Source organism: Lupinus angustifolius, chromosome LG19 (genome assembly GCF_001865875.1).
Source record: "Lupinus angustifolius cultivar Tanjil chromosome LG19, LupAngTanjil_v1.0, whole genome shotgun sequence".
NCBI lineage: Eukaryota > Viridiplantae > Streptophyta > Magnoliopsida > Fabales > Fabaceae > Lupinus > Lupinus angustifolius.
In genome coordinates this window covers 8,129,364-8,144,798 of record NC_032027.1, presented here as the reverse complement: position 1 = coordinate 8,144,798, position 15,435 = coordinate 8,129,364, and the positions used below count along the sequence as shown (strand labels likewise).

General features: G+C 34.8%; 1 protein-coding gene across 3 annotated transcripts in view; it reads right to left on the bottom strand.

Moving 5' to 3' along the window:
• LOC109334220 (midasin) overlaps nucleotides 1–15,435 on the bottom strand; it is a 48,347-nt gene that overhangs the window by 31,462 nt on the left and 1,450 nt on the right. For all 3 annotated transcript variants that reach the window (XM_019569858.1, XM_019569859.1, XM_019569860.1), the window contains exons 3-25: nucleotides 13,804–13,870; nucleotides 13,452–13,687; nucleotides 13,122–13,331; nucleotides 11,830–11,999; nucleotides 11,245–11,354; nucleotides 11,008–11,127; nucleotides 9,062–9,137; nucleotides 8,764–8,886; nucleotides 8,210–8,309; nucleotides 8,035–8,125; nucleotides 7,812–7,946; nucleotides 7,673–7,729; nucleotides 7,395–7,571; nucleotides 7,180–7,305; nucleotides 5,369–7,105; nucleotides 4,779–4,846; nucleotides 4,503–4,698; nucleotides 4,293–4,397; nucleotides 3,785–4,087; nucleotides 1,905–2,098; nucleotides 1,639–1,729; nucleotides 871–1,021; nucleotides 42–115 (exon numbers count right to left, since the gene is read on the bottom strand). In XM_019569858.1, coding sequence (XP_019425403.1) covers nucleotides 42–115; nucleotides 871–1,021; nucleotides 1,639–1,729; nucleotides 1,905–2,098; nucleotides 3,785–4,087; nucleotides 4,293–4,397; nucleotides 4,503–4,698; nucleotides 4,779–4,846; nucleotides 5,369–7,105; nucleotides 7,180–7,305; nucleotides 7,395–7,571; nucleotides 7,673–7,729; nucleotides 7,812–7,946; nucleotides 8,035–8,125; nucleotides 8,210–8,309; nucleotides 8,764–8,886; nucleotides 9,062–9,137; nucleotides 11,008–11,127; nucleotides 11,245–11,354; nucleotides 11,830–11,999; nucleotides 13,122–13,331; nucleotides 13,452–13,687; nucleotides 13,804–13,870 — 4,717 coding nt within the window. The remainder of the gene's footprint in view (nucleotides 1–41; nucleotides 116–870; nucleotides 1,022–1,638; nucleotides 1,730–1,904; nucleotides 2,099–3,784; nucleotides 4,088–4,292; nucleotides 4,398–4,502; nucleotides 4,699–4,778; nucleotides 4,847–5,368; nucleotides 7,106–7,179; nucleotides 7,306–7,394; nucleotides 7,572–7,672; nucleotides 7,730–7,811; nucleotides 7,947–8,034; nucleotides 8,126–8,209; nucleotides 8,310–8,763; nucleotides 8,887–9,061; nucleotides 9,138–11,007; nucleotides 11,128–11,244; nucleotides 11,355–11,829; nucleotides 12,000–13,121; nucleotides 13,332–13,451; nucleotides 13,688–13,803; nucleotides 13,871–15,435) is intronic.

Genomic DNA, 15,435 nt, shown 5'->3' with positions numbered 1-15,435 from the left:
AGAGATATCGCATGAGTTTAATAACAATGGGTCAAACATACACTCATCTTTTGAAGAAGAAAGGATAAGCATCTCTCCCTCAGCTCTTCAGCCTCCCTTTTGGATATTCCAGTTCCTATCAAGAGTTGAGCAATTGTCACTAAAGAGAGAAAACAAGAGGAAAATAAAGCATAATCACTCAATTCGACACACTTTGAAGCATAATAAAATCTAATTCATGTCTACACAACTTGTGGGGTGTGCGCATCTAAACAGTTAGTAGTACGCAAACTTTATTCCTCAATGATACTGATGTTTATTCTTTAGTCAAACTTTATTTTTCTATAACATTTTTCTCCAGATATTATGAGATTAAAGCTTGGAAACAGCTACTCACTTGTTCATTCATTTGTACCCCAGCGACTTCGGTTTAGAAGAAGTTATTTAAAGTTGTTGTGAATAAATGAACCTACGAAATTGGACATAACAGCTCTGGCCACCTAAGTTCAACCCTAACAACCAACACTGAGGCACTGACATCTCTTCCACTACCCTAATGACAATATTACACTATTTTTTTTTAAAAGTACATCATGAAACCAAAGATGCATAAAAGAATTGAGCTCAAAATCACTACTATACTTCGTGCAAAATAGACACTAAAAGAAACAGTTTTTCAACATGTTGAAAAAGGCAGCCTGATAAACACCATTCATAAATCAGCATCAATATCTCATTATAACAACCAGAAGTAATTTGAATTAAATGGATAGATAAATATTAGGAGATTAATATGAGATGCAAAAAAATCTTATGTGGATAAAATATTTATCAGTAACTTCAGTATAAAAGAGAACGTTGAATAAAGGAAAAATCAATAACAAAATGTACCTAGACTTAACCCGTCAAGCAAAACAAGAAATATTCCATGAAGAAGTGCATATTCTGATCCTAAGCTTTCTGCCGTCACATCAAAAAATGCAAGCCAAGAAATGAGATCTCTTACAGTAAGCATTCTCCCTTGATGTAACTGGTTGAACCACTGGAAAGCAAAGAATAATGAATACAAAATTAACAATATTGTAAGATAAATCCAACTGAAGAATTAATCAACACAGAGTCTAATAGCATGACAGTTGAATAGAGGCATTGCAGTATAATAACAAGCTACCAAAATGTGAATCATGAACTTTAAAACTACATAAACATTTTCTTTTATATACAAATATTAAGATAAAGAAGATAAGAACATGGAAGGACAAGAAATCCTCCCACGACATTAAAACAAGATATCAAACCCTTTTATTGAAATTCACACTACATCAGCACTATTTGCTACTCCTTTATCTTAGCAACTACTCCACTGAAGAGCCATCATCTTCTCAGCAACAATTATGATGTATAAATGGGTTCACTGACACATTCTAATAATAATATGTTATATGTTATATTCTTAATATGGTACAGATTTATGTGTTGTTGTCCCCACAGCTTAAAATTTGTGGGTCCTCCACTACTCAATGTAAGACAGATGCATTCCATACCAAAAATGAAGTAATTGTAAAATGTGGCACCATATGTAATAGCTTAATTGTGAAAATGCAACATGCAACAAGTTTACAATTAATGAATTTAATAGTGTGTCTCCAGATAACATACCTCCCAAAAACTTATCATAGCATTGACGACGAGTGATAGCCTTTCTTGATAAGTTGGGTCTAAGTTTTCTCCAACTTTAAACTCTGAAATTCTGAAGAAGCAAAATATTAAATAAAGCATAAATTAAATATATCCAAACATGTATCCTTTTTAGAGTAGACAAAATACATATACCAGATTGGATCACTGTAACTACTGTACAATCAGTAGCAGCATATGTATTGTGTCCACTCGAATATCCTCTAATTGTGGAAGTTAAAAGGTACCTTTTCAGAGCAATGCCTTGAAGCTCATCTAGATCGCTAACAGGGGGAACCCATATCTCAGTGAATCGATTGCGGAGTGCTGGAGATAGCTCCTTCTTTCCATAATCTCCACCAGGGTTCATTGTTGCAAGAACAAAGAAATTTGAATGTGCAGTAATGGTCTCGAGATCAGACCCCCCTTTTTCAGCTAAAGACTACAATCACAGAAACAAACACCAAGAAATTGAAAATAGTGATTGGAAATGCTGACTTGCAATAATGCAGCATATAGTTACCTAAGCTGCCATCAGCAATAACTAAATGCAACAAACATAAGCAATTACTTGTGTTATTTCTCATGTTGACAACTGTTTTCTTCAAGTTCAACATATTGTTTTTTATGGGACTTTCACTTGAGCATGTGCAAGCAAAATGAAAACCCTCTCTATTTAATACTTTCTATTTCATCTACTGTATCTTGGGTTTCTTTTCTGTGACTTAAGGGGGATATCTTATCCTTCACATTTTCTATAAACTCTCTTCCTACATCTTATCTTACCCCAGCTCAATAAATAGCACCCTGACCCCTCAATAAATATGTCCCGCAAAGATGGAAGGCTTGTGCTTGCCCTTTTTTATTCTACCAATACCTCAATTGGGCAGGCAATGACAAGGAGCTGCCAACATCTATTCCTGGTACACTAATTATATTCGAACTGTATGAAAAGGAAAAGGAAAAGGAAAAAAACACACATAATGATTATTAACTGATAGGAAGAAAAACTGATAAGTGAACCTTGCCACCCTCCATTAACTAATATCAAAGTTCGTATGAGACTATGAGTATATGACCAAGTGGTCTAGAGCCAACCTTGTCACCCCCATTCTTCTAAATAAAAGTTCAACAGCAGCACATGCTAAGGTGAGCTTGTGTGTTGTCTACCCTTCAAGCCCAAGGGTTCTTGTGTGACAGTGTGAGTGGTTCGCCTAATGCTATAAAAATCATTGTTGTTGCTTCGTAGGATGCAATTACGCACTTGAGATATGCCACAACAACACCTCCCAAACTCTCATTTATCTCATTTACGCACAGCAGTTTCCTTGGCATTCCCTCAAACCGCACTATTCTCTCGTGCTGCAGCTCAAGCGATATGGTTGATATCGGTGAACTCGTTAAGAACTCAATATAACGCCATTAGATCCAGCAGAACAGTTTTAAAAATTCAAATTTATGATATGCTTTCTCTTGTGTTTTTAAATTTTCATGTTATAATTTCCATTCGGCTGCTGTTTTTTCCCTGAGTTTGGAGTTTTAAATTCTTACATTTTACTTCTTGGCTGCTCAACATTCTAGAATGCCAAACACTAAGGAATTTTTCTTTGGAGGGATTATTTTTAACAGATGAAATGAATACTCATCCACCAATCCATTCCATTAAAATAGGGTTAAGGAAGTATTGGATGATGTTTACCAATAAAATGGAATCTACAAAAGGGCTCTTGCTTGAGGGGCATTTTTAACATATACTAAAACCATTGACTTGACTTCACGCAACAGTCTAAGCTTTTGGGAGAGTATATTTATGATTTTGGTGGAATTATGGGCATTTGAAAGCTTATTTGAGTTTACGAGAACATCTTATGAAGATAAGATCGTGATAATAGCCTCATAGCCTTCCTATCAGCTCTTTTTAGCTTATTTCAAAAAGTTGCTCACAGAAGGTAATGAAAATAAGCATTTTAAAGCTTATTTCAAAAAAACATACTGAATAAGCACTTATGAAGCTATTTACCCAAGTGCACCCTTCATCCATGACAGACATACAATGGTTTATAAAGCAAAATCAACAACAGACCTAGGCAGTACTTCATAATAAATATGTTAACAGAAGATAACTTACTAGCTTTCTTTCTGGTTCCAACACACTATTCAATCTCTCAAGTACACTATCATCAGCTAAGGATATCTCATCAACGAGAAAGAGATCACCATCTGTCATTGCTTTTACTAGGGGACCATCCTGCCAAACAAATATGCTCTGCCACTTCTGATGCAAGTCATCAAGATTCGATTTCAACATCTCAAAGGCATGAATATCTTCTTTGCTGACATCAGCACTACAAACTTGACCTTTGTATTTCCTTAACAACCCATTCAGCAGATCAAGAGTTGAAGAAGCTTCATCTATGTCTGAAGAAACAGACTGTAGCAGAAAATGACTAATCAGTATTTGTTATGTGGATAACAAGGTTCCAGAATGAGGGCAAAGAAGAGAAGGGAAGAACATCAGATTAGAAAGATGAATCCTCTGAATAGAGCATAATTAGGTCTCTAAATATTTCCATAATTGTTAGCTTAAAAATTTCAGTATCATACAAAAAGAACAATAAAAGAAATATAGCACTCACAAAGTCTTCAGGAAAGTGTGTAAAAGCCTTTAGTTGCTTCAACTGCTCAATTATCTCTTTATAGCTAGAAATCAGTCTAGATCTCTCTCGAACAGGACGAAACCCCTGGAACATGTTTTCTAGTTAACACTTCAGACAACAATGGTGATATAAATTTATCTTAACAGCACTTTCAAGACTAATTAAAAGAAACAGCATAATATAACCAACCCCAATAAAATCAGATGTTTCTGTATACTGGTGACAATTCAATATATGTAACTTCAACTGCAAATATTCACTTAATAACTGACAGACAGTAGTCTTCCCTCCACCAGTTTCACCAACAAGCAGTACAGGCTCCCGTAATTTAAAGCAGCGCTCCAGAAGGAAGAATAACCTCTGCATACTTTTTGTCAGCATTACGCTGCATATCACAAAATCATCAGTAGGAGATAGTGAACCTATGATTTCGAAGTGGAGGAAAAAGCAATGATAAGCCCATACCTCTGACGACTATTTGAACCTCCTAAACCAACAGTCAAATTGGAAGAACTGTTCCCTCCAAATAATATCTGAAAAAGGATTAAAAGTTCATCATGAAAATATATATTCAATGTTCAACCTTCTTCAATTCTTTCAAGTATTCTACAAGTAACAACCTAAATCACCCCAAATAATGAAGCATTTTCAAAGAACAGATATTATCATAAATGGGCACAATAGTTCAGAATTTCAACTCATTGTCAACAAGACGAGAATCTGCTTAGGTGGAAGGAAAGAAAGAGAGAGGAAATAATCAAAGGGGATATTTTACAGAAATTTCACAGCAATTGGCTGGAAACAGCTTCAACTAATTATCATTTTATACCAATAAAAGTTTTTCAGAATAAGTTGGCAGTGTCAGTTCAAGGCATTCAAAAATGACCTGATTACATTCACTATTTTTCTTTAAGATTCAAGTTTTGTACTTAGGATCAGATAAAAACTCCAAAAGCCATAAAAGAATACGAAAATATGGGTGTAGCACAACAGTAAACCACTATGTACTGGCTAACTATATACGAGCAGGAAACATTGAAAAGAAAGGACCATACCTGATCATACAATCCTTTTACATTTAGTTTGACTCGAAGATGTTTCTCCAGTACTTCTTGAACTACAGACTTCTCATCCACATCTCTTAGCCTTTCTGCCAAAAGATAGTAGCCATCTTTGGCCAAATCTTCATATGACTTCCCAAATCTCCTGTAACGATCAGCCCAACGAAACAAATCTCGAGGAGTTATAAATCCATGTTTACCATCAAATGCTCTGCTACTCTGTCTGTGCAGCTGAAGGTCCTTCATGACATCAACCGTTTTTTTAGCATAACTTTCAGGGATTTCACATCGATTCGTCAATATCTCACTCAGCTCATCATTGGGAATTTCACCAACATGAATCTCCACAAAACGATTGCGGAATGCCCTAGACAACATCTTACGCCCACCATAAAAAGTAGGTGGATTTTGAGTAGCAAAAAGCATAAAGTCTGGATGTGCTTGAATAGTTATTTGAAGTTCAGGAACAAAAAGCTCTCGGTTATCATCAAGTAATCTGTTCAATGCCTCCAGAACATCAGATGGGGCCAAGTTAAGCTCATCCAGTACAATCCAGTAACCATTTCTTACAGCTTTAACCAAAACACCTTCATTAAAAACAAGCTTTCCACTACCATCAGTTGTGTAAGAACCTAGATACTCTTGCAAATCAGTGTGTTCATGATTATTGATTCTTACAAACACATGACCAGTTATTGCAGCAAGATACTGAACAAGGCTAGTTTTCCCACTGGATGTGGGTCCCTGTAAGAGGACAGGGTATCTCTTTATTAGAACGGCACGAGCCAAATTCCCTAGTTGTTCCTTCACACTTCTAGTTAGTACATAACATCCTGAATTATCATCAGATTTGAAGGTTAAATATCTATCAAAAGGTTCATGCTGAGGCATATGACCTCCTAACAAGAAAGACAGTATCATTTGCTTCATTATTTTAGTACTGGGTCCATCTAACAACGTGAGGAAAAACATACTAAAACCATCATATAATGCCTTTTTAAATCCAAATTTTCTCTCAGCTTTTCTTGTGTATTCTAGAGCACGATAAAGGGACCTTAAGCTATATTGAGGTTTCTGATTAGCACCATCCTGCAACCTCTCCTCGGATTCCTTTTTGGATGCCTTATAGAAACGCACAATGTTGTTCACCAACTGTTGATCCCTATGGCCATTATTAATGAACTGGCTAATAAACAGACTTAAATCATCATCATCTAGAACATCATCAACATAATACTCAGTAAATCTACTCCTCAAAGAAAAGGGCAAATCCCGCTTCCCGGCATCTGTTGCCGGATTCATGCAAGCAAATATGCGGAAGTTTGGATGACGGCGTATATAATCAATATCACCTCTTTCAGCTAAACACAGGGCCCCATCTTCCCCTTCTAGAACACCAATAATTCTCTGCAAGGTCTCCGGAGGAGCCAAGTTGACCTCATCAAGCAAAATCCACTCACCATTTCTGAGAGCAGTTACGAAACTTCCTTCTACAAAAGAAAACATCATACCAGAAGATGGATTACTTTGACATACACTTTCTAGTTTTATAGAGAATCTCTCCCAAGCTTGAATTTTTTCTTCTTCTAGTGGCTTTCTACGTTTTTTGGAAGGTCCTGTTCTTATAAGCTCAAGTGACTTCTCAACTCCTTTCTGAAAACCTCTAAGTAGCATTTCCCAATTCTTGTCGATTAAAAACTTTTGCAGATGTGTAAGAAATACTTCATTTCCCTGAACAACATCAAACAGTTACAACCATTAACAGCAAGCACACAAAATAAAAAAAAATAAAAATAGCAACATACCTTTTTAGAATATGTCTTGGAAAAGAGATCCTCAAATTCCTTATAAAGAGGGAAATACACAAACTGTGCGTCCATAGGCTTATACCCCCCAAGTAAATCAGCAACATCACTTTGCTGACTTAAGTTCTGGAGAAAACACAATCATGTGTCACTCGTAGATTCATGTAATACAATTTCAAGTAACATGATGGTCGAGGAATGAATATGTAACATACCAAAACAGTAAGCTTCTGGCCAAGTCTTAAAGCCAAATTTTGAACAAGTGTTGTTTTTCCAGTACCCGTTTCTCCAACCAAGAGTACAGGCTCATTATACTTGACAGAGCATGCTATGCGCTCCAATACATGCAGAGAACAACGGATCTCAACAAAAGGTCTTCTACTTTCATGTGACTGCAAAAGAAACATAAAAACGTTGCAAAGGAAACATAAGACCTCTCCAAAAAAATGTATCATATTGAATTAAGTATAAATTGTCAATGGACTACACTAACAGATTTTCTAGTGTACGGCAGTGAAACTCGGCCTATTCTCAAATCTGTGACAGAATCCTGCAATTTACCACCAGAAATGAGAAGCTGGTGTTGCCAAATGATAAAAAAAAGGTTCATACCAAAAATCACTAGATAAAACCTGAATTATAGGTTTGTCACGGGGATACAAGTTCTCAGTAGCAGAAACTGGTACTTGCCACCATGTTGCAATATGTTCAATTATGGACAACCGGTTTTCAAATGAAGTTGAAAAGGTTGCAAATATATCAATAGCCTGATATAAAAGACAAAATTCACATAGTAAGTAATTTTACCAAATAGATGACAAATTGAAAAAAAGAGAGAAAAAGAAAAAATCAGACCTCTTTAATAACATAACGATGGTATTCTGATATACCACCATTAAAACAAAACCCTAAACCAGTTATCCTATTACACCATTTAAGGAGATCCCTGCCAAGGAGAATAAAAAGTAACATCATCAATTAAAGAAAAGGGATAAAACAAGCACATGCCGAATATAATTACTTTACATACCTTAATGAGAACCTATTGAGACACTCAACAGAAGCAGGACTTCTAGAGTGAACACCCACAATTTGAAGTGTGTAAACAGAGTTTACACTTACAAAAGTGTCTGCCAAATAATAATAAAGATATAATATTTTATAGAAAAAGAATAAATCCTAAAGAATGCTTATGTATCAAACAAAATATCACATGATATCAGAGAACTAGGCCAGCTTACTATATAAGAGCAAGAGTTAGTTAGAAGTGTCAGCTCAGCTGTACATTTGCAGTTCAATGTAGTACACTTATACTGACAGCTACAAGTATAGAACTCATACACACTTGTCTCTCGCTCTCTAATGGTGTGATGAGAATTCACAATATTCAATATTAGAAAAGAGTTACAAATTATGCCTCTCTACACATGAAACTACATATTAAGAAAATATATGAGACAACAACCAAGCTTTAGTCTCACTAGAACAGGTCGGCTACATGGATCGAACACACAATAATGCTCTCATAAAATAGAGAAAATATCAAATCAATAGAAAAAATAAAAGAAAATATTAAATTAATACCTTTCAGGTTGTCAACAAGAACCTCCAGATTGGGAAACCTAACTTTTAGTATATTTAGCAAGTCTTCATCATCTGGAGGCCTAATCCTCACTCTTCTCCAAAGGACGCTAAGTGAATCTCGACCTTCCAGTACAACAAAAGTCAACATCCAGTTTATACTTTGAAAAAAAGAAAAATGAATTTTTATTCTGAACATCATGAACCATAAATCATGACTATTACTTATCAAAAAGTCCATAAAATATATCAATTAGAACAAAAAAATTGATAAAAAATTACAAGAGTACAAGGTAAAAACCTGTCGTCTGAGATGAGTCAAACTTAGAAACAGAAATAGTAGAGAAGACTCTAAAACTTTCTGCCACCCTTATAACCTGGAAATTATGTAAAGCCCCAAGAATTAGCCAAGTACGGAGGAACAGGGAAATTTTGATAAAAGGAAATCATCTAACACTGTGTTAAGGCATGCACCACTTTCCCGAAGACGTAAATCTTATGATCTTTGACAGACTTAGAGAGCATAAATCTTATGATTTTTTGGCTTTTTTAAATTTAAGTAATGGAAGAATTAAACCATTCATCAAAATTTGTGCCATGTATACATCAGTTGGAATAGATCAACATAACATCATGCTAGAAGTTTCCTAGTCTACCCAATTTGGTGGGTTGGCTCATATTCTTGACCTCTGGTGTCTTGTCTGGACAATAGTTATTTCCAGTGGATGCCATCAACTAAAATGTAGAGGAATCGACATGCCTTACCTCGACGATATTATCCATCTTTCTCTATTGGCACAATTTATTTACATTTATTTCTTTAGAGTTAGGGCAAGATGTCTAAGGCTTAAATATGTAACCTAATTGCTTTCTTTATCTTCAAATAATGTCTTTTGTCCCCCAGGTAAATTTAGTAAAAATAGAAGTTGATTGATAAATACAGCTAGAAGGATAGGACAAAACATCTCCAAGACAAAAATACGAAAATAAACATGGAAACCAACAGACTCGATGCAATGATGCTATCAAATCTCTTCACATAATGGAAATTGATACTCCATGAAAACAACCATTAATAAAGCACCACTGAGAGGTCACAAACATGATCATATGCCCACAATTACATAAATAATACATAAATAACGGCAAAGAAGCATAATTGAAATACAGGCACTCTAGCCAATTACTTTAGGTTTAGCCTCATTATCTTGTGAAAGCCTTATGAGATGTATCATGGGAAACTAGTCCAACATGAAACGACAAACCCAATGTTTTTTAGGAACTATAAACAAATAATTCCATTAGAAAATTGCTATCACATAATTTACAAACACATAGCTATGAATTACAAACATTAGCTGTATATAACAAATACCGGGAGAATGACTGGTGCAAACATGCAAATCAGAGAAATGTTATTCATAGTAAATATATTGAGTACAAGCATCATCAATATGATCTCATACTGCCATGTATAAAGGTAAAGACCTAAATTTCTAACTTTAAGTCTTATAAATGTTTGACAAAGCCGCCCTCAAACCCAATGTCAATAAAGAACAGAGAAAGAAGCTGAAGGATGCCTTCATGCTTGGAATTTTTTCAAACTTTTCATGAGGACATCAGTCTGGTTACTACATTCCCAAAGTGCTGTTGATACTACATAACTGTTTAAATTGTATCTTGAAGTCCATCGAAAATAAGGATAGAGACAGAAGAACCTGTCTGGTAGGAATACGGAGGCAATCATTTTATGGTAGTGTGTGGTTTATCCTTTAGTATATTTGGTTGCAGAGGCACACTAGTATGTAAAGTTCACTTTAGCCTCAGATTAGTAAAGGGATACGATTGACATTTTTGCTTGTCTTTGGAGCTCTAGACATGGTTGTTTCAAGCGAATTTCTTAACTAATACACAGAGATTGGGCTGTTTTTTTTTACATTTTTACCCACTTTGTCTAATGCTTCTCCTTCATTTTCCACTAATGTATTCTTTTAACAAAGGATACAATAATGTAAATAGAAGATCTAAGCATTGATGTTGTCAGTAAACACAGTTGTTACCACAGCACAGATCATAAGCAATAAATGAGTCAAACATCCATCAGTTAGGTTAATTGAATAGGTATAAATAAAATAAGAGTAACAGGAGCAATGCACAACAAAATGAACTTTTTGAGGACATGTTTAGAATACAACCCAGCAGACTAGTACAATTTCTTAATTCAACAAAAGAGTGCGAAGAATTCACCTCCCCGTGTCCTGTCACAAATGAACCAGCCCCTTCCAATAAAGGCACTAAAATTGAGTGTACATCAGATGGTGCTTTGTCGATGTCCTCAAAAACAATCCAAAAACCATTCTGGACAGCCTGTAATAATGATAGTAAAAAAAATAAGTGACTTACTTGGGAAGTTATCCAGGCACAGATATCAAAACATTTGCATCTGCATGTAGATTGAATTTGGTATCAGCAATCAAAACAAACCTGGGTAAGTGAGCCAGGCTGCCATCTAAACTCTCCAGGCCTCTCAGTACAGACATAAGATCCAACTAATGTTCTACCATCAATTTGATCATCCATCTGGATTGATAACACTGCACAAGGAATGAGAGCATAAAAAATTCTTAATGTGAAATTTTCTTGTCATAATATGAGCATTAATTCAGTAAAAATGCAACAAATATTAAATTAAAAAACAGAAGAAGATTTCAAAAACTTGTAAATCAAATAGGCATATATCTATGTGCATAGAAGAAGCAAAGCCTAAGAAAGCATCAAACATGCTTACTTCCATACGCTCTCTTCTATTAACGGTTTTTTAGTTTTCATGGAATTTTATTTTGAATATGAATTTTAAAAGTTAGCACATTTGAACCAATCAAGCCGTAATATGTCTATAAATGATAAAGTGAGATTTACCATCATCAATGAAACATCTTAATAAAATCTTGCACTAAAAAAAAAACTGACAGATGTGATCTTGCAACTCAACAAGCTCAATCAATTTATACACGAGAGCAAATATAAAAAATAGTATGCAACAAGATGAGGCTAAATATTAAGACATGCCTCTGTTTCCACTATCCTCGGCCAGCTTGGCAATGAGAGCTGATTTTCCAGAACCAGATGGGCCATACAAAAGAACAGGCCACTTGTGACTAACTGCCAGCAGAACTCTCTTGTAAGTTTGCTTCATAGCTGAGGTCAATACAAACGTATTACCTATTGATATATTATCCCTGAAATTACAGAAAATGCCAAAAATTAAGTGGTAATTCAAATGAAATATGGACATCAGTAAGAGTTACCTGCTAGAACATCAAGAAAGAAACAAACCATAAGTGTTAGTTATCCAATATTATAATAAATATATCCACAGATTTACAACATGGTAAATTTTCATGCTTCCAATTCTAGCCAAAGTTTTCACATTCAAATATAACCATTAAATGTTTTTGTTACTAATATTGTGCTATTTGCACGCTCTAGTACAGAAACTGTGTACATTGCTACTGCTGAGCAAAAGAAAATATCCAGTTGCTGCTCACAACTACATATCCAGAGTGCAGTTCTGTGACAAATTAGCCATTGTGGCCTCACACACAAAGCAGATCTCCACTCTAGAACAAAGCATAATGAACTACATTTGTTTTTTGTTAGAGAAAGGGTTGGAAACAATTCTCTCAGTGTGCCATGTTCCTGGTCATGACCAAGTGGCTGACCTCACAAAACCCATAGTCTCGGCATTGTTTACACAAACTCGGGGTCTTAGACTGATTCTCAATTTGCTTAGAATACTTCTCCATGAAGTTGTTAGCAGATGGTTAACGAATTAGCACTGCCCGCTGTTATAGCTACTGTCAACAGTATTGTATGAATATACAAGTGACAAGGAAAACTCAGATTATCAATTTATATTTCAATTTTCTCTGTCATCACTCTCCTTTTTTTTACTTCTACGCTGAGCAGATTATTTACAATCTTTTTAAACATGTGAAAATAATGGAGGCATGTGTAACATGGGTAAGTACACTAGTTATAGATAATGTCTCGTATTCCAACAATTTGGGAGCTATCTATTATCCTAATTTCTTATCCCCAAAACTTGGGAATTAGATATTTTAATCAGATTTCACTTGTAAATCTTATAGTATACATTCATATAGGCTGAGAGCACTCTCTCACGCAATTCTGAATATTCTAAGATTACAAGTGAAAGCATAAAAAGAGTGTTTGAGAAAGCTCAAGTATTAAAATTGCAAGCAAGTGAATAATATTCAAGATTAAAAGCCATACACAACAATATAATAAATAGCAGGAAAAAAACACTAGTATTTTAGCTCATATTAAAATAAATATACCTTGTGGCAGGCCGGTGATTCCTATGAGGTGAATGTAACTCATGAAGCCTTGGTGAGCTCACACCCTGATTACTAAAGCCAAAAGATTTCAAACAGTTTTCTGGACCAAAATCTATGCTTCTATCTGGAGAAGCAGACCCATTGCCTGCTATTGGCTCGATATACCAACCAGCTTTCTCTACTGATGTGTCCCGACAGAACTCCTCCCAACTGAATATAGCAAGTTGAAGATTGTAATTTAACAAAAACTACGTTTTTAAGTAATTCTTACAATATAAAAAACATTTATCAAGTACAAGATGCAGCTGAAAATAAGTAAACAATACTGACTGCAATAGACATGCAAATGCTTCCTCGGCCCCAACATTCAAGCTTTCAGTGGCTCTATAACCTAATTTGAGCACAACTCTTACTATCTGTACCCCACACCATATCAGGTCTGGTTTTAGTGGCTCTTTTACAAGGTCAAGAAAACAAGACCAATCCCAAAGCTTGGAAAAAACTTCAGCATCCAATAGAAGGAACCGGTATGATATTCGGGCAACCAGCAGTTCACGGGTCTCAACCTGAAAAAAGAAAAAGGTCTTTACTTGGTAAAATTCAAAAGCTTACCTCAAAATTAGTTTATGGTGAGATAAGGAGAAACTAGTGCCAAAAAAAGCAATGAAAAAATTGTACTGACCGCAACTTGTTTCGTTGAAAATCTCTCAAATGGAGGAGGAGCAAAATCAAAATAGATCAATACAGAACTGCACCAAATAGGAAATAAAAATCAAATATAGCTATAACAAAAACTACAAAAAATGGCATATTGCTACAAATTGCCAATTAGCAACAAGCATCATTCATTATGAAAAGGATCATAGATCAAATGATAGATGAAAACAAAATACCTCAAAACTTCGAAATTATTCAAAAATCAAGAACATCCAGAGAATCCAAATATACAAGGAAAGTTATTTTCCAAATTTCAGTTGCTGATAGTAATCAATATTTTTCTTATGCCAAAAAATTGGTATAACAAGATTATTCCCCCCTTTATTTGTCTTTTAAACAAGAAGTTCTCTTCATAATGCTAAAATGGGAAAATGATGAAAGAAAAGATACAGTTTACTTTATATTTTTTAACAGAATGGAAGAATTAACACAAATGAACACAGAGGCTAGCTTTACACTACCTTTATACACACATATGTTACTTTACAGTAAAAGAAATATCATTGAAATAAGAGGAAAGTAGAGTAAACAAGAGGACAAGACATCCTCACAGAGTTAAAAAGAAAAAAACACCTAAAAACTAAGTGACATAGCCATGCAAGAAAGCATTTCAATCCCTATGCATATCTACCAAAGATACACCACTGAATAACCCAGATATGGTAGAACACCAGAGTGATACCAGATGGGTAACAGTATCCCGGGGGAAATCTAGAGAGGAAAAGGAGTCATTCAAATTCTATTGTTTCTGTTAAAATTATAGGGTTTACATATGGAGGGAGTAAAACAAATGTTCAAAATAGTGAAATGTATTGATAATATTGTGAATGATAATAATGTGATACAAAACATATAATACTAACCCCCTATTTATACTATTATTAGACTCCTGATTAAATAAGGAAACAAATCATAAAAGATAATATAACATAATTTCAACCCTAAGACATCTTCTGATATGCTTTCTAAATATTTTCTATAATATGAAACTCCAATGAACAATAAAAACAGAGCACTACCATATAATTTTCTATAACATAAAAGATAAGTACCCTCTAAATATTTTCTATAATATAATTTAAGATATTATGGGACTCTTTCATATATTCTAAAAGTTCCTTTCCAACCAAAATCCAATGAACAACAAAAACAGAGCACTACCATTTAATTTTGGCATCTTCTCATGTGCCTAAACCTCTAAATTTTAGTAAGGAGATAAATATGCAAGCCCGTAGGGCAGACCCATGACTCTTCAAAACTCAAACAATTTATTCCCAAGTAATTTTTGCATCTACCACTGTAAAAAGATGAGGCCTGCCTTCAGTATCCGAACCACATATTAGGAGACGAAGCTGAGACAGGTTTGTGCTTCTAGAACATGTAATTGGTGTTAACCCTGTTAACAACAGTGGTAAAGGCAAAAATGTTAACCTTTGCTGGAGCTTTTGACTTCCAAGTAAGTTTTTCCAAGTGACTTCAGCCATGAGTCTTTCCTATCATGTCATTCTTCTTCTTTAACCCAGTCTAATCTTAGTTTCAACCATGACATCATCTCAACATGAATCACCATTCTCCTAGTCGCCACCATCTCAATTAT